Here is an 18,949-nt window from a genome sequence, read left to right as displayed (position 1 = left end):
CGGATCTCGAGATGACAAAAAAAGAAGGCATTCCAGACCTGCCTCCGGAAAAAGAAAAAATCGAGGAGAGACAGGGGATGAGTCGACAGACCGGTCGCTAGATCGTTAAACAATGCGTTTTAGCCAACACAGGCGAAAACACCCGTTCTTGATCAGGTAAACCATTACAAAAAAATAGTAAAAGAAAAAAAAAACACCAAGGATCTACGGGGAAAAATCCCAATTCCAAAAAACTGGATCTGATGTGGATGGTCTCAGCTGGTGGGGCCCCTCCAATTATATGTCCCTTCACCTGGGGCCCACACAGAGGAATGTCCAATCAATCACCGTCCATTCTACTGAGTGGGGCCCTTTTTTCCCGCCCTTTTAATTTATTTTTATTTTTATTTTTATTTTTTCTTCCCCGCTATATTCCCCCTTCCGATCCAACTGGCAAACAATCAATCCCTTTTGCCGCCAACAACCCCAAGGACGGACGACCAGATATTCGCCAGCTGGACGATGCCCTCCCCCCCCCACCACGCGCCGCTCGCCACGTGGCGCCCGATCGATGGCCGCGGGTGGTCCCCGCAGCGCCACGCTGATCTGGCCGGAGAGCTTTTTTTGCGGCGGGGATATTTATTTACCGACGTGGCATATCACACCGGCCAGGACATATCGAGATTCAATAGTTTAACCCCTCTCGCTTTTTGGTTTTTTTTCTTTCTGTCTTTTTAAATATTTCACGATCTTCATGTTGTCCGGCACCTACAAAATGTTTTGGGACAAGTGCACTACAAGTTCTAAAACTTGTCACAAAAATGCGTTTAAGTCCTAAAACTTGCAAAAAGTTCAATCGAGTCCTAAAACTTGTAACAAAAGTGCATTTGAGTCCTAAAGTTAACACCGTTAAATTTATTAACGGAAAACGCTGATGTGGCGCTGACGTGGCGCTTATTAATCATTTCTCTCTCCTACGTGGAAAATGGTTTAAGCAAAAATTTCCACGTATGCAAAACGACGTCGTTTTTGGACGTCCTCCTTTCTTCTTGAACGTCTCTCTTTCCTTTCACCTGCGGCGTCTCCTTCGTCTCCTTCCTTCTTCCTTCTCAACGTCTCTCTGAATCGTATGCTCCGATTCAACCTCTGCCGGAACAACATCTCTTCTTCTTCTTCTTCTCAAATCGATGTCCTCTGAACCCTAAGCCCAGATTCGTCGTCGTCCTTCTCTCCCTCTAAACGAAATTAACATTTGGTCTCCCTTTGAACCCTAAGCCCCAAATCAAGTTCGACGATCTCGAGTTCCCTCGTGATTTGGGTCTCCTCGCGAGTTGGAGTTCGACGCCCATCGTCATTTGGAGTTTAATCGTGATCTGAAGTTCGTAGAGTTCGAGTTCGAGTTCGAGTTCTCTTCTTCGTCGATAGCGAGTTCGTGCGAAGACCTGTCCTGCGGGAGTCTCGATGGCGGATCGAGTGGCTTTGACGACGGAGACGGCAACGGCAACGGGGACTCCTCTCACAGGTATCGCTCTCTGCATTATAGCATGTTGGTATCGAGCGACGTGTGTTTCTATTCCAGTTCGGTCAGGACCTGTGTGTTCGGAGCGATTCGATTTGCGTTGCGATTGCGATGAGGTAGGGTAAGGTAGGATGGCTGTTTGCCCGAAGGCCCTCTCAAGTCGATGCACAATCAACTATTAGTAGTCATCCTCCGTCCTCATTATAATGCTTAAACCTCTACCGAAGAGCATGATGAGTCAACTGAGAGTGATGGAAACTCAAAGTGTTGTTTCCGGTATCTTCATGATTGATTCAGCAGACATGGGTTAGATTTTCCATTGATTGTAGAAGTTTAGGTTACCTGGGATCAGTAGACATAAATTCAGCTTCGGAGTGTGCTGATGTACGCACCTTTCTCACAGTAAGATTCTTTGTGAAATTGAGATTGAACTTTGACTCCTGTTTTCAATACATGAAGTTCAAACAGATAAGAAGTCCACTATGCTTTGACCCTTAATTTGCGTTGTGATTTGCGATGAGGTAGGGTAGGATAGCTGCTTGGGTTTCTAATTTCAGTTCACGACCGCGTGAGAAATGGTTCTTGTCTCGAGTTCTTGATTGGTTTATGTGGAGCTGAGCCTTGACTCGTGATATTAGCTTCAAATGTTTCTCTTCTGGTCCATATTAGTGAGTTGCTTTACCATATGGTGGAGATTTTGTGTGTCGAAAGATTGAGGAATTTTTATATACTTTTTGTGGTGTCTACTGTCTGTCAGATTCTTCCTAATTATATATGAAATTTTCGACTTTGTTATCGTTTTCTAGAGTTTCTTCTCAATTCACATATGATGCCAAGCATGAACCATTTTGAGAAAGATTGTGCTAATGTAGTTTGTTGTCTGGAAAGAATCAAAATACAGATAATATACTTCAATTAGGTTCTTATAATATGACGACTAGAAGAATGAGAGTGCCAACATCTGAATCAAGTGTTGTAACTCCTAATGAGGTCGAGTCGGAGCCAACATGCTATTGTGGTCTTCAATCACCAATTCTTACCGCAAAGACAAGGAAAAATGCAGGAAGAAGGTTTCATGGATGTGCTAAGTTTGATGGTCCGAGTTGCTGCGATTTCTTCATGTGGGTTGACCCGAAGATACCAGATCGAGCAAGGGACATGATAGTCGACCTCCTTGAAAGAAATCAAGCACTATGTGAATCAAGCCAATCGAGGCGTGATGAGGTCGATGTGAGCTCATTGCTAACTAAAATGAAGACTCAAAGGGCGAAAAATAAACGTTTAAAGGAGGAGCTCGCACAAGTAAAGAAAGAAAAGATGCTATATCAATTGGCATTCGTTCTATGCATGTGTTGTATGACTGCATTGGTTATATGTAATGTGAAAGTTGGTGGGAATTTTCTAAGTCTTCCATAGTACCTTGTTTGTAAGTTTGTAAGTTTGTAAGACTAGTTGTGGGTAATTGAGATGGGAATGAAATCTAATGTTATCATGGATTATGTCCCTGTTGATCACATAACAATGTTCAAGATTACCCTATTTTTCGATTGTTATGTTCGATTAGTTTGTTCGCAATCTGAACTTCGATCTTGGATGGCCAAAATAGGCAATCTGATCAACCAACCATGCACTCATGCAATTTAATAACATTGTCATTGGCCAAAGTTGGTGCTAACGTATTCTTAAACATAATGAGTATACATTTATACACATAAACTAGGCTTTCCCAAACATAGAAAACTATCGTTTACATGCTGTTCTAACAAATTGGTGCATCGCATTCCGATTCCCACACCCTGACATGTATCTAAATTCTGTCTAAATAACTCTCGTTTACATGCTGTTCTATACAACTGCTCGTACTAGCCCAAGTTGAGCATAAACACAAAAATCAGGCTATAGCAGACAAATAGCAACTCGAGCACTCTTTGATACTGCGCGTACTGATAACGATTGATGATGAATATTCTGTTCAACAAAATATCTGCACTATCAGTGTACTAAAGGCAAGTAGCAACTCAAGCACTATCTGATACTCAACATACTGATTAATGATCGAGAACAAAAGCTTCTGTTCAACAAATGCCTGCATTAGCTTAGCGAAAATGACATAAATTCACCTAAAAAAATAGAAACTTGATTAGGCTTAGACCAAAAGCTGTCCAAAAGTTGTCTGCCAAGTTCCGAACAAACAAAGCTACATGTCTCATACAAAAAACCAGCTGATAATTGACATAAATTCACGTAAAAAAACCATTTTTAGCAAATATGTCAATCCAATTCTATGGTCTTTGGAGGTCAAGCAGGTTCGACCTTCACATTATTCATAATTCTTGGGCTTTTCCATATATGGTCCTGCAACAATAGGCTTTGGAGGAGTTGTTGTAGCCTGAGATGACTGAGGTTGGGAACTGGCCTATGGTTGTGATAGTGGCTTTGGCTTCACCGCAATATGCTTTCGAGGAGCTATTGTAGCATGAGATGACTGAGGTTGAGAACTCGCTTGGGGTTGTGACGGTGTCGTTCGCTTTACACGATGTTTTTGAGCTGTTGTAGCATGATATGACTGAGGTTGGGAACTCGCCTTGGGTTGTAATGGTGCCTTTCGCTTTACATCAACATGCTTTCGAGGACAAGTTCTTAATTGCCGAGGTTGTGCATTGGCTTGGGGATGTGCCTTTGCCATTGAAGCAGCTCCTAAAACTACCCCTTTGTCTGGTAGGTTACATACTCTTACACCAGTTGTGCCGGGCTACAAAAGAATGAACATGTTTTTATCTCAAGGAGACATGCAATTGCTATTATAAATTGTTAAAATATCACTCACGTTGAGAATTTGAAGGTTTGTCCTACGATTTGTGTCAACACCCAACCCTACCATTTTCTTCCTCTTCGCCTGTGCTTGTCCTTGCATCATTTCATTTTCAATTGCAGGTCTTTTAAACTGAAAAAAAAAAAATAAAATTATTTGACATGAGAATGTAATCACAATACATGTATGCATGGGGATTGACGTATTACTCACTGGGATTTTCTGCGGTCTATCCTGAGCAATTACATTGGCTTGAGCACTATAAATACCTTCACCTTGATCAAACAGACTTTAGCAAAAGCATTGGCCTCACCACTGCATCCTCTTATATCAGCGGTAGCTGTACATCCTATATGAGAGGATGGAGTGGCACTGCATCCTCTTACATTTGCACTAGCCTGAGCAGAAGCATTGGCCTGCCCACTATTGTCTCGTATTGCACTGGCCTCTGCAGAAGCATTGGCCTGGCCTTTGGATCCTCCTTCACTTACGCTTGTCGTTGCTTTAGCTTTAGCCTGAATAGATACTCATCATCATTAAATTGGAACCATGACATATAAAACTTACAATAGATGGTTCTACCACAACTTATTTGTCTTTTGTCAGGCCTTGGTCCAATGGAATTGGCCTGAGATTGAGCATGAGCTTCAGCTGTACTTGCATTGGCATGAGCACTAGATGAACACACATTGGCTTGAGATTGAGCATGAGCTTCAGCTGTACTTGCATTGGCATGAGCACTAGATGAACATACATTGGCCTGAGCATTGGCCTGAAAAGCACATAGCAAGCATTAATTGACAACATATTAAGATAACATGCTCGGCATCAACATGATCAATTAGTTGAGACAATACCTTTTTCAAAGGACATCCTTTGCTATTATGTCCAACCACAATGCAGGTAGAACAAGTCATTCGTTTACCCTCTTTAGTCATTCTATCACCTTTTACAAGCTCAATTGGTTGCTTTCTTCTACTTCTTTTTGGCCTACCGGGCATCTTCTTCATCGGTGGGGGTTGAGGAGCTTCTTTCAGCGTTTTCTCCCAAAATTTCTGTCCTCTCACCGTAGGCATCATGAATTGATAAGCACTTAGATACTTTACCTTGTAGAAGCACTCAGCTAGGTAGTCGCTCGGATCATTTCTCTTGTGGTGTATCGCACAAATGGCATGACAACATGGAATTCCACTAAGTTCCCAAGCTCGACAAGAACAAGTCTTCAAATTGAAGTCAACAACATATTTGTCACCACCTTCCATAATCTCATATCCTTCATCTCCATTCCATATCAAATGACAATACCTACTAGCAGTTGTATTCTGATGTAACTTATGCGCAATCCTTGGACCATAATTTCTAGTCCACCTGGCACATCCATCCCTCTGAGTGTGCATTCTATTCATAACCATGATTCTAATATCCTCCAGCATGCTCAAAATGGCCTTGCACCTAGCTTCCACGCACCTCCCGTTGAAAGCTTCACTGAGATTATTATCAATAACATCACATTTAATTTTGGTGTCAAAGAAGGCTTTGCACCAGTCTTTTGGCTCGGTACGGAATAGATCGTCTTGACCTTGGTGAGTCATTTCTTTCAATCTTTGTCTATGAACCTCAAAATCTGACATATTAGTACTCTTAGCACATTTCCAAAATTGTCTCATCAACTGTTTTCCGTTGTATTTTTGTCCCCAATTGGAATATATGTGCCTTGCACACATCCTATGTTCTGCATTTGGCAAAAGTTCAGCTACGGAAGGGACGAGACCCTGACAAATATATAAAAAAAAAACAAAAGCAAAAGCAAAACATTAATATTGATAAGCATTGCATACAATGTTGCAATCGATTTCCAAATGAGTCATAAAGATGCATTGCATACCTTTTGTTGGTCACTTATCAAAGTCCAACCATTGCCATTACACATATCAAGGTCTGATTTCAACAATTCGATAAACCAAGTCCATGTGTCCTTATTCTCGATTCTTATCATTGCCCATGCCACTGGATACATTTGGTTGTTGGCATCCCTCCCTACGGCACACAATAACTCACCCTTGATCAAACCCCTCAAGAAACATCCATCTAATCCAATTATCTTCCTACATCCAGCCAAAAAACCTTTCCTGCAGGCATCAAAGCAAAAGTAAGCCCTATCAAATAATGGTAGAGAATCTGACAGTGGCCTTTCAACTTTCATCTTTAAATTGCTTGCAGGACTTGTGGTGTAAAGCTCCCCCAAGTAGTCATACATCTGTGCATACTCCTCCTTATAATTGCCTTGCAATTCCTTCAATACTTTTAGCTTTGTTCTCCTACACTGACTCAAAGTGACATTTACTCCCAGCTGTTCTCTAACTAATTTCTTCAACTCAGGTGCATTGATTTTAGGCATTGCAGAAATGAGAATCATGAAGTGTTTAGCTAAGTAAGCACTAGACACTCTCTTATTCTCGAAAGTGATACTACATATATGCTCATCTATATATTTTTTCAAATGAAATGACCCTGTCTTGCTATCAAGAGCACCATAAATCATCCAATTACAATTTGTCTGGGCACACCTGGCTCTTACAAATTTTTTTGTGTTCTTGGTGTATTTGATTGCTCTTTGCTCAGCCACAGAATACCTCAAAATTGCATCTTTAAATTCAGCTGCATCCTCGAATGTCATGCCGACAATAAATACCAGATTTGTACCATTTTGTTCATATGATGGGAACCTACTTCTCCTCCTTGAAATAGCAACTTCAACCTCCTCATCGCCCTTATCATTCAAACCTGATTGAAGACTTTCTTCATCATCTGAATAACGGTACTCTGTTTCGTACCCAGAAGCATCTACCAACTGAGCCTCATCCACAACCGGTGTTTGGGAAGTACCAGCTACCTCACTATAAGCGCCACTTTGTAGCCTATGTCTCGCTGAAAATTCCTTTAATTTTCTCCTTGCATCAACCAGTTCAAAATCATCACCGTCACTCGATTGTTCCACATCCACTAAATTACATGCATCATCATCCTCCCCCTCATCCAGATCCCTATTAGCAACCTCAAGCTGATTCCCGTCATCATCAATATTCCCAATCACATTATACAAACCTCCAATTTCCATCTCAGCTCCCGTCTCTTCATCATCAACATGCTCAACATATAGGTCAATATTTTTAGAACGCAGATGATGATAAAATAGATCTATCACATCAGAGTTATCCCATAAATACCTAAGAGTTAGCCTGTCTTTAGGAGTCGCACTTCCAGGAACTCTGTAAAAGAGTTTCTCTATTTCACGCACACCCAAAGCCTCAATAGCTTCAATTATATTAGATAGTAAACCATTATTTAAGCCTATTTCGACAACATCAACCCTTCCACCTACGTATTCCAATGGCGGTCCAACTTGAAACTTACCTCCAAAGAAAACAGTGACATAAACTTTGTTCTCGGCCATTAGACCTACAAGGGAACAAAAACAAAGAGTAAACTTAACTGAGCAGAAGAAAAATATTGATGATTTAACCGCACAAATAAATGCTCTAAGAGAGAAAAGAGCAGAAAAACAAATGAGAAAAGGTGTGGCTGTGTGGAATGGAATGAAAAGATAGGCAATCTGTAGCTTTGATACATCTCATTAAAGGTTTTAAGCTACGATACAAAAATTTTCCAGTCTAGGAATTCCTCCCGTGAAATGGGAGCGACATAAATATCATCCTTCGATTCATAGAGTCATTTGGTAAAGGTTGTAAGAACATCATCTTTGTGTTCAAACCATAATTGTGCTTGTTTATTTTTGTACTTTCTAGCTTGAAGAAGAACTTCATAGCAGAAAAGAATCTTGCAAAAATAATGAACATGTGAAAAGTAAAAAAAAAATAGTGCAGAGATAAAATATTTGGAGCAAGACCGATGACCGAATCAGATGATGAAGAACACATTCTGCACAAAGTTTTCTAAACTTGCAATGACCAATGGAGAAGTAGCTGATTCACATTCCGAAATAGGATAGCATGATTTGGCTACTACGAGAAGGGTGCGTACATCAGCACACTCCGGAGTTGAATTTATGTCTACTGATCCCAGGTAACCTAAACTTCTACAATCAATGGAAAATCTAACCCATGCCTGCTGAATCAATCATGAAGATACCGGAAACAACACTTTGAGTTTCCATCACTCTCAGTTGACTCATCATGCTCTTCGGTAGAGGTTTAAGCATTATAATGAGGACGGAGGATGACTACTAATAGTTGATTGTGCATCGACTTGAGAGCGCCTTCGGGCAAACAGCCATCCTACCTTACCCTACCTCATCGCAATCGCAACGCAAATCGAATCGCTCCGAACACACAGGTCCTGAACGAACTGGAATAGAAACACACGTCGCTCGATACCAACATGCTATAATGCAGAGAGCGATACCTGTGAGAGGAGTCCCCGTCGCCGTCGCCGTCTCCGTCATCAAAGCCACTCGATCCGCCTTCGAGACTCCCGCAGGACAGGTCTTCGCACGAACTCGCTATCGACGAAGAAGAGAACTCGAACTCGAACTCGAACTCTACGAACTTCAGATCACGATTAAACTCCAAATGACGATGGGCGTCGAACTCCAACTCGCATGGAGACCCAAATCACGAGGGAACTCGAGATCGTCGAACTTGATTTGGGGCTTAGGGTTCAAAGGGAGACCAAATGTTAATTTCGTTTAGAGGAGAGAAGGACGACGACGAGTCTGGGCTTAGGGTTCAGAGGACATCGATTTGAGAAGAAGAAGAAGAAGAGATGTTGTTCCGGCAGAGGTTGAATCGGAGCATACGATTCAGAGAGACGTTCAGAAGGAAGAAGGAAGGAGACGAAGGAGACGACGTAGGGGAAAGGAAAGAGAGACGTTCAAGAAGAAAGGGGGACGTCCAAAAACGACGTCGTTTTGCATACGTGGACATTTTTGCTTAAACCATTTTCCACGTAGGAGAGAGAAATGATTAATAAGCGCCACGTCAGCGCCACATCAGCGTTTTCCGTTAATAAACTTAACGGTGTTAACTTTAGGACTCAAATGCACTTTTCTTACAAGTTTTAGGACTCGATTGAACTTTTTGCAAGTTTTAGGACTCAAACGCATTTTTGTGACAAGTTTTAGGACTTGTAGTGCACTTGTCCCAAAATGTTTTATAGATATCCTGCATAAAAGTTGCATAATATTATTCCTGAGCATGCACGTACTCGATTCGATCCATACATTAGAAAATAGCAGACCCTTGAGGAAAAATTATCGTCGAGACTCCGGCGATCGATGATATGGTATGCTCACCCTTAGCAATAAGTTCGTTTTGGTCAGCGATCCGTCGTTTTGAAGGTGGGCCCAAGGGGTGAGCTTATGAGGAGCCAAATCTTGGGAATATAGCTAAACAAAATTTTCAGATTAACCTGACTAAAACGAAGAATTTGTGCTTTTTTCAGATTAAGTAAGTAGTTTCCACAAGCGCAAGTTGTTCCAGAGTACCAGGGAGACCCTGATCCCGAAGTTATTGGGTTTTGGATGGGACGCTTAGGTCTCGTTTGTTTCGAGGAAAATGAATATTTTCGAAAAACGCTTTCCTAAAAATAATGCTTAAACAAAAATTGTTATTGATAACGAGCATCTTTAATTGACTAACTAATTTCGAACGATCATTTTTAAGAAAAAAATTTTCGAACCATTCATTTTTCGATCGTGGAACAAACACGCTCAATTTGGTATGCAAAATCCAGAGCAAGGCAAAGACAAAATAGACTATGGGTGTTGCTGGAAAAGCTCCACGTTCCTGGCCTGGGTGTCACTCTTGTAGTTGTCACCGGCCTCGTCTCCTAATCCCTCTAAACGAAAAGGATAAGCTAGTTGTAGACTTTCCTCTCTGTCCAGGTTTTTGTATTCACTATTCACAGTTCTCTGGATGTTTGCTTTGCTTTGCTTGGAAGTCTACTCATGATGAGAAGGAACTTTGTCGCTCCTATTCCTTATCCACTCCCATGAGAATAGGAGATTACCCTATTTGCCCTCCCTCCCTCTGTACATTGACCAATCCCAGAATTATTTTTCTAATTTATCGTTTTTTTTACGATGTCGGGCATCGGAATTCCCGTGCCTAGGGGTAACACATCGTCCCGTTTCGGGTGCCTCGATTAAGAAACCATCCATGAGATGACAAGCGTGATCTCTAAGTTATCGTGAACGGGAGACATCGCGCTTGAGACCGTTCAAGTACTGTCACTTTATGCTATTATTCAAGGGAAAAAGTACCAAAAAAGTCCTAAACATATTGGTTGGTACTAATTCAGTCTCAAATCTTTCAATCGGACCAATTTAGTCGTTAAACTTTTCACATTTGTACCAATTCAGTTTATCCGATCAATTTTAACCGAAAATCGTTGACGTGGATTAGGACTTAATTGATATGATATAATGATTTGAGGACTTTTTTTGTGCTTTTTCCTTTCATCTTATGTTCGCTCTCTTTTTCTGCTTTGAAATTCTCTTCTTCTTCTTTTCATCACGCACGTCTGATATCCTTCATTGCCTTTTTTAGGCGCTGACCACTTGATATCTAAGTCATTCGTTGCAGACAACGAGGAGTGTGCGAGTCCTTGACCTTGAAGACGACCCAACGAAAAGAGTAGGTGACGAGGAAGATGGCAGCTAACTTAGAAGCTGATGAAAAGAGCTTGGCGGTTTCGAAACTTGGTAGGCTTACCTTGGTCCATCGATCTAATACAAGGTACGAAGCTCGCGCAAGAATGCCTTTGCTTAAAAACAGTGACGCAGACTTAAGGCCGACGAAATTTATTTAAGAAAATTTTGCAATTCGAGGGGAACGAAATGTAGGAATTACTTTGGTGATCACAATCGTTGGCTATATTCGATTCCCGGCTAGAGGGATCCATGGAAGGAGCTATACATTCACACGACCATATCCAAGGACCAATCTAAAACGAGATTTGTATGAAATCCCGCTTGGAGTGGATCTTTTCTCATACTTATACATTTTCTTTATGATCCGGGCGAGGGTCACCGGCCACAAGCATAAGGGAAAGAAAATGAAAAAATAGAAAGGAAAAAATTTTTAAAAAATTGCAAAAATTACCCTTGTCAATGCCGGTCATGCCATGCAAAATGGGTGAAAGCCGGCCAGAGTTCACGTCAACGATTTTCTGTCAAAATTGATCGAAAGGAGCAAATCGTTAAAAAGTTTATGACTAAATTGTCAAATAATCAAAAGTTTTACGATTAAATCGGCACAATTGAAAGGTTTATGACCAGATTGACTGCCGTGCAATATATCTAAAACTCTTTTTCTTTTTTTTTTTTGACAATCATGCCCGGCATCAAAGAAGCATGAATTTTCCCCCCTTTAGCCATATCTCACAACATACGATTACGAATCAAGAAAGAAGAAATCTAGAGACAAAGACCACGAAACGTCCACTTCATAAACACAAATAATGATCGCCGCCGCGTGTTCATCGTGATCAAAGTCCTCTTCGACACCATAGCGACCTATCCTTCAAAAAGGCGTTGTCCAATGCAAAAGATTAGTAGGCGATTTTAGGTGTTGGTTGGTCTGACCGCGATTTCGACGACCGCACGAGCAAGGGGTGCTCGAAAAGTGGGTTGGTCATGGATTAGATGATTGATCGGGACGTGTCGTGAGAAAGGCCAAAGAGGAAGATCTTCTCGATTTTTGCTTCGCCAAGTGATTTCAACATCTTTCCTTCCCCCCCAACCTAGGTTAACCATCATCGGTAGGTTTTGCTAGGACGGTGGTGGACGTTGTACCGTGGGCAAAAGTTTTCGGCCCGGTAGTCGTGATCGAAATGTTTCGGGATCAGATTGTCATCGGCACTGTCGATTTCGGCTTGTTTGTTCGGATGTCCGATTGTGAACGGGGCTACGTCGCTTGGCGTATCGATTCTGTGATTCGGTTGGAATGTACGCGACATCGCTCTCGGCTCGTTTGTTTATGAGAACTGCTGCTGAATGTGCATTTGCATGATTCCGGTACGGATATTTGTACTCTCACATACGTCGCGTGCCTGAACCATAACGAAATCGAACGAGTTCGGACACTGGGGATGTAGACTTGAATGCAGGTCGCGCCAAGAACGTCAAGACCCTTGGAAAATGTTCTAGAAGCTCGCTTGCCAAGTCTCACAAGTCTAGAGATATATGCTTATTGGGTACTAATTTTGATCATTAAAGGATGCGTGCAAAAATCCTAGGTAAAAATCGAGATCAAGGGCTGAAATGCGTTGGGCTCGAACGAGCTCGATGCGAACAGGAGCCAAAGATCAGAGGGTAAAAAATGTTAAGAGGGCAATTATAGTGGGAGTGTGCATCAGTCCCGGTTCAACCCGAGAACCGACGGGGATCTGTCCGGTTCCCGATTAAAAAGATTTCAAACCGGACCAGGACCGATTGGGCTGGTTTCCAGTTTCACAAATTAAGAACTATTCTTGCCCGGTCCGATTCTAGGTTTCATGGAGGAAATCAATCCATCCTATAATCGATCACCCCTAAATCGTAGCTTGTAACGTGAATTGAGAGCCTTAATCATTAAGGTGGTTGGGTGGGAAAACCAGAACCTTCATGCTAAACCATTTGTCGGCCAAAAATTGCCTACCTCCACCCCGCCAAAATGCGGAGACACTTGTCCGTGCCATGTCACCGATAACATCACGTGGCCTTGGCATCCCCGTGCCTCTGGGATAGGATACAGGCAATTCCGGTTTCCGGTTCCCACTCACCTGGACCGTACCCAAATAAAGTAAAGAAGTAGAAGAAGAAAAAAAGAAAAGAAAATGCGAAGTAGAAAAAATAAATACATGGAAAATGCTGAGGACCCTACTTCTGCCAATTAGCTAATAGTCGAAATTTCTCAAAATGGTACGTGAAATTATTGTTTCTTGGTATAATTTTACAATAAACTAGTCTTTTCAATTTTAAGATTTTGGAAGTAAAAGTAAAACTTCCTCAGCAAATTCTTGTTACAGGTTTTGATGAGGATCACGTGGGACTCATGGTACCTTCTCCAACATTCATGTCGTTCTTTGTCGGACCATTTGGCGCTCCTAAATCTTTGATGGTGCTGCGCAATTTTTCCACCTTCGTAGCTTGCTCAAGAAATTTAGTGCACGCACCAAGGTGCATATATGTATTGGAATTTTTACTTGATATCAATAACTCGACGTCTCGAGTTCGATTTCTCGCATTCATTTCGCCTGATCACGGGCTTCCTTCTTCGTCGTTGGCGATGAGCTTCGACCGGTGGCCTCGAGGAATCGGTGACGGTTCGTGTATTGTTGCGCTCGAAGTTGAGTGTGTTCATGCAAATGGCGAAAAAGAAAGGGGCTTTTTTTCGAAATAGTACACATACGTGGTCCTAAACTTATGTAGCGGTCTTCGGACTTATAAGTTTTCTTCAATGAAATCCTTCAACTTATAAAAGTCTACTTTTTAAAGAGGTCCCGTAGTCTCTAATGCTGACATATTAAAGCTCTTGTAGTAATCGAGTTAGACAAATAATTGTGTCGGTTTTAATTGCAAGGAAAATAACACAAATAGTCCCTGAACTTTGGCTCAATGCGTAATTTGATCCCTAAACTTTTAATCTGTTCAATATGATCCATAAACTTTAACCTAATGTGTAATGTGATCCCTGAACTTTTAATCTATTCAATGTCATCCCCGAACTTTTAGTACATGTTCAATCTAATCACCGAGTTATATGAAAATGTTCAAAATAGGCATTCCATTAATTCAAGTTCAGGGATTACATTGAACATTTTCATATAGTCCAAGGACTACATTGAATATATATACCAAAAGTCAAGAAAGTTTAGGAACCACATTGAACATCAGGTTAAAGTTCAAGGGCTACATTCAAAAAAGTTTAAAGTCCGGGAATCAAATTGCACATTGAGCTACAATTCAGGGACCGTTTATGTCATTATCCCTTAATTCTGCGAAATCGGTCCCACAAAAATATTCAAAATCTTGATTTTAGACAAGTTTTTATTATTATTGAATACCAAAAAAAAAATAAAAATTGCTAACCTTCTTGAGTAAAGGTTCAGTTAAAAAACGGCTGGCACTACGTCGTCCCCGTCTCTCTCTCTCTCTGTCTGTGGGGGGGTGTTATTCCTTGGATGTTGGAGAAGGCATCGTCGCCAAAACCAGAGCAACGCCACCAGCACAACACTCTCTCCCCCCACCCCCATTATTCTCTCTTCCTCTCTCCCCCCCCTGTGAATATATTCTCCTCCTCCTCCCCTGCGTTGCCCCCTCTCCCCTGTTCACTCCCTCCTCCACTTCGCTTTGGTCTCTCGGGGCCGCTTCCCTCCGGAGGAACAAGAAGCAGTGAACCGCGGGATGGACGATGAGTATGCCAAGCTCATCAGACGAATGAACCCCCCCAGGTGCGGGGAAAAATCTCTATTCTGGGTATCTCTGTTTGGGCGAGCTCTTGGACGAGGGTGTCGAAGTCACGTGTCTCTCTGTCCGTGCTGTTTCTGATTGTGTACGGTGGAGAGGGTCGTGTCTGGTTTTCCCGTTCCGATCGGTTTTAGGGGGCTTCTCTTCTGGGTGCTTTGAGTGTTTTGTGTGGAAGTTCTTGGGGTGTTCCGCTGCTTTGAAGTTTAATTCTTGCTTTTGCCCCTCCCTCCCCCCCCGCTCTTCTGGGTTCCGTTGTCCTTCGGAGCTTGAACAAGAAGGCCGGGCCTTTAAGGGTTGTTGGGTTTATCGACTTAATTGGAGTGGCTTCGGCTAAGTTATATAACTTACGAGCGGGTGGAAGTTCAGTTCAGGCGATGCTTGATCTTGTGTAGGAGTCATCAGTTGGAAGCCATGCCAAGATTACCGTTTGATGTTTGATTTTGTCTTTCATCGAGTTTGATTTGTGATGTAGTTCTGTAAATTAGTACTTGTTTCTCGGTCTTAGATGAGCAATTATTACGGTAACTGTCAATTTAGTTGGACACAAGGAGGTCTTGAATCATGCTTGCTGCGTATTCAAACTTTTGTACATTTTTGCATAACCGCTATGACATCCCACATGTGATTTTTCTTCTCCTTGATCATGTATCTGTTTCATCTAATTGCTGCTCTTGTAATGCAGAGTTGTTATCGACAACAAGTCTTGCGAGGATGCCACTGTGATACAGGTGCGGCTTGTTCTTTCATTTTTTATTTTCGTTCGGCCGTAATTTTAGATGAGATAAAATAAGGTTGGTCAATGTTGATTCATTTCGTGTTTCAAAATATGAATGAATATTGGATTCAAAGTTTCCTAATTTGTCACTTTTCATCTACATCAGGTTGGCAGTGTCAACAAACATGGGATTCTCCTAGAAGTTGTCCAAGTGCTCATAGATATGAATCTCACAATTACTAAAGCTAATATATCATCTGATGGAGGATGGTTCATGGATGGTGAGTCTTTCTTTGCTACTTGATGATTTGAAATAAAGTTTACAGTATTCCACCCAGTTTCTCATTTTTCCCCCTCTTCAACACTTCAGTTTTTAATGTGATTGATTGCGACGGGCAGAAAATCAAGGAGAAGGAAGTCATCGAATATATTAAGAGGGTAAGTTCGCAGTGTACCCAATTCTTTGTGCTTCTCCTTTTGTCCTTCATCCCCAACCATCCTCCTGGTGAGATGTAAGAAAATTTTTAGAATGTGTTTGTTGTCCAAAAGGTTATTTGTCCTGGTGTTGGTCATGTCATTTCCTCTCTCATGAAGAATACTTCTAAATAGTTAAGCAAAAATATGTGGTAAATGCTTTTTAAGTTGTAGGAGTGGACAAAAATTAGGTGGATCCGGGTTAGTGACGGATACTTCATTTGTTGCTCTTGGACTTTCTCTGGATTTTTGCTTGTCTTTCTCCATCTTTCTGGCCAATCTACTTGTTTCCATTGTTTGTCTGGGCTATCAAAGTGATACATACATGTGAGTTGAATCTGGAAATTTGCCAGTTAAAGCATGAGAGATTTGTATGAGCTCATTCATTCTTCTTTTGTCAGGAAAGAAAATTGCAAATGTTATGACGATTGTCATATGTTCACTGTTTTCTGTCCCGTTGTAAATGCTGGAATACCTCTGTGCTTCCTTAAAGCTTGAATAATTCACATTTATTTGTCATAAGGAGTTCTTATGTATGATAATACGTTTAATGGCTTATTATTAAGTTTGATATAAAATTTGCAGAGACTCGAAAGCAATGCAAGCTTTTCCCCCTCGTTTAGAGAGTCTGTAGGGTTTATGCCCTCTAATGAGTACACCTCAATCGAACTCTCTGGTACCGACCGGCCTGGTCTGTTGTCCGAAGTGTGTGCTGTTCTTGCGGACCTTCACTGCAATGTAGTAAACGCTGAAATATGGACACACAATGCTAGGGCCGCAGCTGTTGTTCATGTCACTGATGATACCACGGGGCATGCTATCAAAGATCCGAATCGTCTCGCTACAATAAGGGACCTTCTTTGCAATGTTCTTAGAGCAGATGGTGATGTTAACACGGCCAAGATGACACTTTCACCGCCTGGGGTGACTAACAGGGAGAGGAGGTTACATCAGATTATGTTTGCGGACAGAGACTATGAAAGGGTTGGTAAAGAAGAGATTGGGAGGATGCATGATAAGAGCACAAGACCCTTTGTAACAGTGATGGATTGTTACGAGAGAGATTATACCATTGTGACCATGAGGTCTAAAGATCGACCAAAACTACTGTTTGATATTGTTTGCACATTGACAGACATGCAGTATGTAGTCTTTCATGGAATGGTCAATACCGGGAGGAAAGAAGCTTATCAGGTGAATTCATACATCCAGGCATTCCTTTTTCCCATTGCTTTTGCATTTTTGGAGGAGTACACAGCGAGTAGGTCTTTGAGTTAGTAAATTGACATTTCTCTCAAAGTTTCAACTTTGTCAGCTATTTGCCTATCGAATGCATCTCTTCTATGTTAACTGAAGTTAAATCCATATGGTTGAAGGAATTCTACATCCGACATGTCGATGGACTCCCCATAGGCTCAGAAGCTGAACGAGAAAGGATCACACAATGTCTTGAAGCAGCTATTGAAAGGCGGGCATCTGAGGTACTTTCAACCTTTACTGGAAGAAATATTCATCTTTTGTTGCTTGGTAGCGGTGAACTGAGAAAACGCCTTTTTGTAGGGTTTGGAACTGGAATTGTGTGCCGAAGACCGGGTTGGACTCCTCTCCGATATCACTAGGGTATTCCGGGAGAATGGTTTGTGCATTAAAAGAGCCGAGATTTCAACTAAAGACGGGAAAGCCAAAGACACGTTTTTCGTATCTGATGTCACGGGTAGCCCTGTGGACCTCAAGATCATCGATTCGATCCGTCGTCAAATTGGACCGTCTGTGTTGCAGGTGAAACACAATTCGCTTCTGTCGCCTAAACAGCCTCAAGGAACTACTGTCGGTTTCCTCTTCGGCAACTTCTTCAGAACAAGGAACTTCCAGAACTTCTAGTTGGTTAGATTGGCCTCATGAACGGCTCAGCACGTGATCCTGTAAGTAGACACTGTATAGAAGATCAAGCATTTCAACCCCTCCAAACATACACGGAAAATTACATCTGCTGTAAATAATTAGCAGTACATCGGGACCAAGTGATGATGGGGGTATAGCTCTCTGCCATTGGACTTTAGATAGAAGAATCCGAAGACCACCATCTGTACTTTAATGATGGTTTCTTTTGTAAATCTTTACTTCCTGTAAGTAGATAGTGTACAGGGTGATGTTACTCTTCTGTGTACAAAGCTGTGAAAAGTATTGATAGATCAATGAGATAGGCTGTGAATATTATGTATAAGCCCCCATATTTTCAGCTTTTATGTGTCATCTCATGTTTAGTTCTTGGTCATTTCTATTTAGCTGCACTCTTGAGGAATGACACGACAAGGATTTGTGATGGACGAAAATTTATATTCGAATGGAGAACAAACTGGAACGTACTTCCACCTCCAACACCATCATCGACCAAACTGCCGCTGCCGTTGGCGCCCACCGGCTGGATCATCCAATGTCAGAGATGGTTCCGTGACAACTCGAGACCGGCTGGATCATCCAATGTCAGAAATAGTTCCGTGACAACCCGACTCGAGTCCTCGACGCCTGGACTTTGTCAATGACATGACCCAAGCAGTTGCCGGGCAAACCTGATTTTCCGTCAGCTCGATCTCAAGTCCTTGGCTGGCGGGCATTTGCTGCTAAGAGCTTTCTTATCAAGTCTCATCTTTACCATGTTATGCACTTAAAATTTAAAGTTTTTTTCTCATGCATTGAAGTCTTAAAACTCGTAATCTAATTCGTTATAGAACTTCCATTAAGTCATTCTGTTTTTTGCGGAAAAAAAATCCCACATAACATTTTATATCACATCTTTTCAATTTCACGTAGCTGACAACGTAGTAACAAAAGCTTCCTCAAGCACAAATTTTGATTATAGCTTGACACAATTTCAATAATGAGATTAGAAAAGTTTCCATCGCCTCGGTGGTTGGTTTAGTGATGTAGGGCTCACTCCCGAGTGATTTAGTATCTCCTCGCTCACATGTTCGAATCTACTAA

General features: G+C 41.7%; 3 protein-coding genes across 6 annotated transcripts; 2 read left to right on the top strand and 1 right to left on the bottom strand.

Annotated features, from left to right (window-relative positions):
* Nucleotides 1-1,440: 1,440 nt before the first annotated feature.
* Nucleotides 1,441-2,914, top strand: LOC115680125 (uncharacterized). Its single transcript, XM_030603862.2, has 2 exons — nucleotides 1,441-1,501; nucleotides 2,400-2,914. The coding sequence occupies exons 1-2, from the start codon at nucleotides 1,441-1,443 to the stop codon at nucleotides 2,912-2,914; spliced, it is 576 nt and encodes a 191-aa protein (XP_030459722.1).
* An 891-nt stretch (nucleotides 2,915-3,805) lies between these two features.
* On the bottom strand, nucleotides 3,806-7,540 carry LOC115680278 (uncharacterized). 4 transcript variants are annotated; one of them, XR_004005622.2, is made up of 5 exons: nucleotides 6,196-7,540; nucleotides 5,168-6,082; nucleotides 4,524-5,082; nucleotides 4,326-4,442; nucleotides 3,806-4,250 (listed from the first exon to the last, which is right to left on the bottom strand). XR_004005622.2 is itself a non-coding variant. In XM_056312117.1 (3 exons), exons 1-3 carry the CDS (start codon nucleotides 7,426-7,428, stop codon nucleotides 4,798-4,800), a joined length of 2,433 nt encoding a protein of 810 aa, XP_056168092.1. In that variant the 5' UTR covers nucleotides 7,429-7,540; the 3' UTR covers nucleotides 4,271-4,797. The 4 variants fall into 4 exon arrangements, 1 of the variants encoding a protein (XP_056168092.1); XR_008816745.1 differs by having other exon boundaries at nucleotides 4,624-5,082; XR_008816746.1 differs by lacking the exon at nucleotides 3,806-4,250 and having other exon boundaries at nucleotides 4,271-4,442.
* Nucleotides 7,541-14,497: 6,957 nt separating this feature from the next.
* LOC115680286 (ACT domain-containing protein ACR6-like) lies at nucleotides 14,498-18,191 on the top strand. The gene is made up of 7 exons (XM_030604080.2): nucleotides 14,498-14,762; nucleotides 15,461-15,506; nucleotides 15,660-15,774; nucleotides 15,864-15,931; nucleotides 16,553-17,161; nucleotides 17,344-17,448; nucleotides 17,528-18,191. Exons 1-7 carry the CDS (start codon nucleotides 14,716-14,718, stop codon nucleotides 17,846-17,848), a joined length of 1,311 nt encoding a protein of 436 aa, XP_030459940.1. The 5' UTR covers nucleotides 14,498-14,715; the 3' UTR covers nucleotides 17,849-18,191.
* Nucleotides 18,192-18,949: the final 758 nt, after the last annotated feature.

This window comes from Syzygium oleosum, unplaced genomic scaffold (assembly GCF_021117445.2).
Source record: "Syzygium oleosum isolate NSW1041296 unplaced genomic scaffold, Sole_v2.1 Sole_v2.06, whole genome shotgun sequence".
NCBI lineage: Eukaryota > Viridiplantae > Streptophyta > Magnoliopsida > Myrtales > Myrtaceae > Syzygium > Syzygium oleosum.
This window is presented reverse-complemented; position numbering and strand designations above follow the sequence as displayed.

Excerpts from the sequence above, each read along its gene's own strand:
- LOC115680286 (XM_030604080.2), top strand. The coding sequence starts at position 14,716 with ATGGACGATGAGTATGCCAAGCTCATCAGACGAATGAACCCCCCCAG. Across the intron at positions 15,507-15,659 it reads AGGATGCCACTGTGATACAG|GTTGGCAGTGTCAACAAACA; the intron begins GTGCGGCTTGTT and ends CATCTACATCAG. Across the intron at positions 15,775-15,863 it reads TGGAGGATGGTTCATGGATG|TTTTTAATGTGATTGATTGC; the intron begins GTGAGTCTTTCT and ends TCAACACTTCAG.
- LOC115680278 (XM_056312117.1), bottom strand. The coding sequence starts at position 7,428 with ATGGAAATTGGAGGTTTGTATAATGTGATTGGGAATATTGATGATGAC. Across the intron at positions 6,083-6,195 it reads TGATAAGTGACCAACAAAAG|GGTCTCGTCCCTTCCGTAGC; the intron begins GTATGCAATGCA and ends TATATTTGTCAG. Across the intron at positions 5,083-5,167 it reads AAGGATGTCCTTTGAAAAAG|GCCAATGCTCAGGCCAATGT; the intron begins GTATTGTCTCAA and ends TGTGCTTTTCAG.
- LOC115680125 (XM_030603862.2), top strand. The coding sequence starts at position 1,441 with ATGGCGGATCGAGTGGCTTTGACGACGGAGACGGCAACGGCAACGGGG. Across the intron at positions 1,502-2,399 it reads AACGGGGACTCCTCTCACAG|ATAATATACTTCAATTAGGT; the intron begins GTATCGCTCTCT and ends ATCAAAATACAG.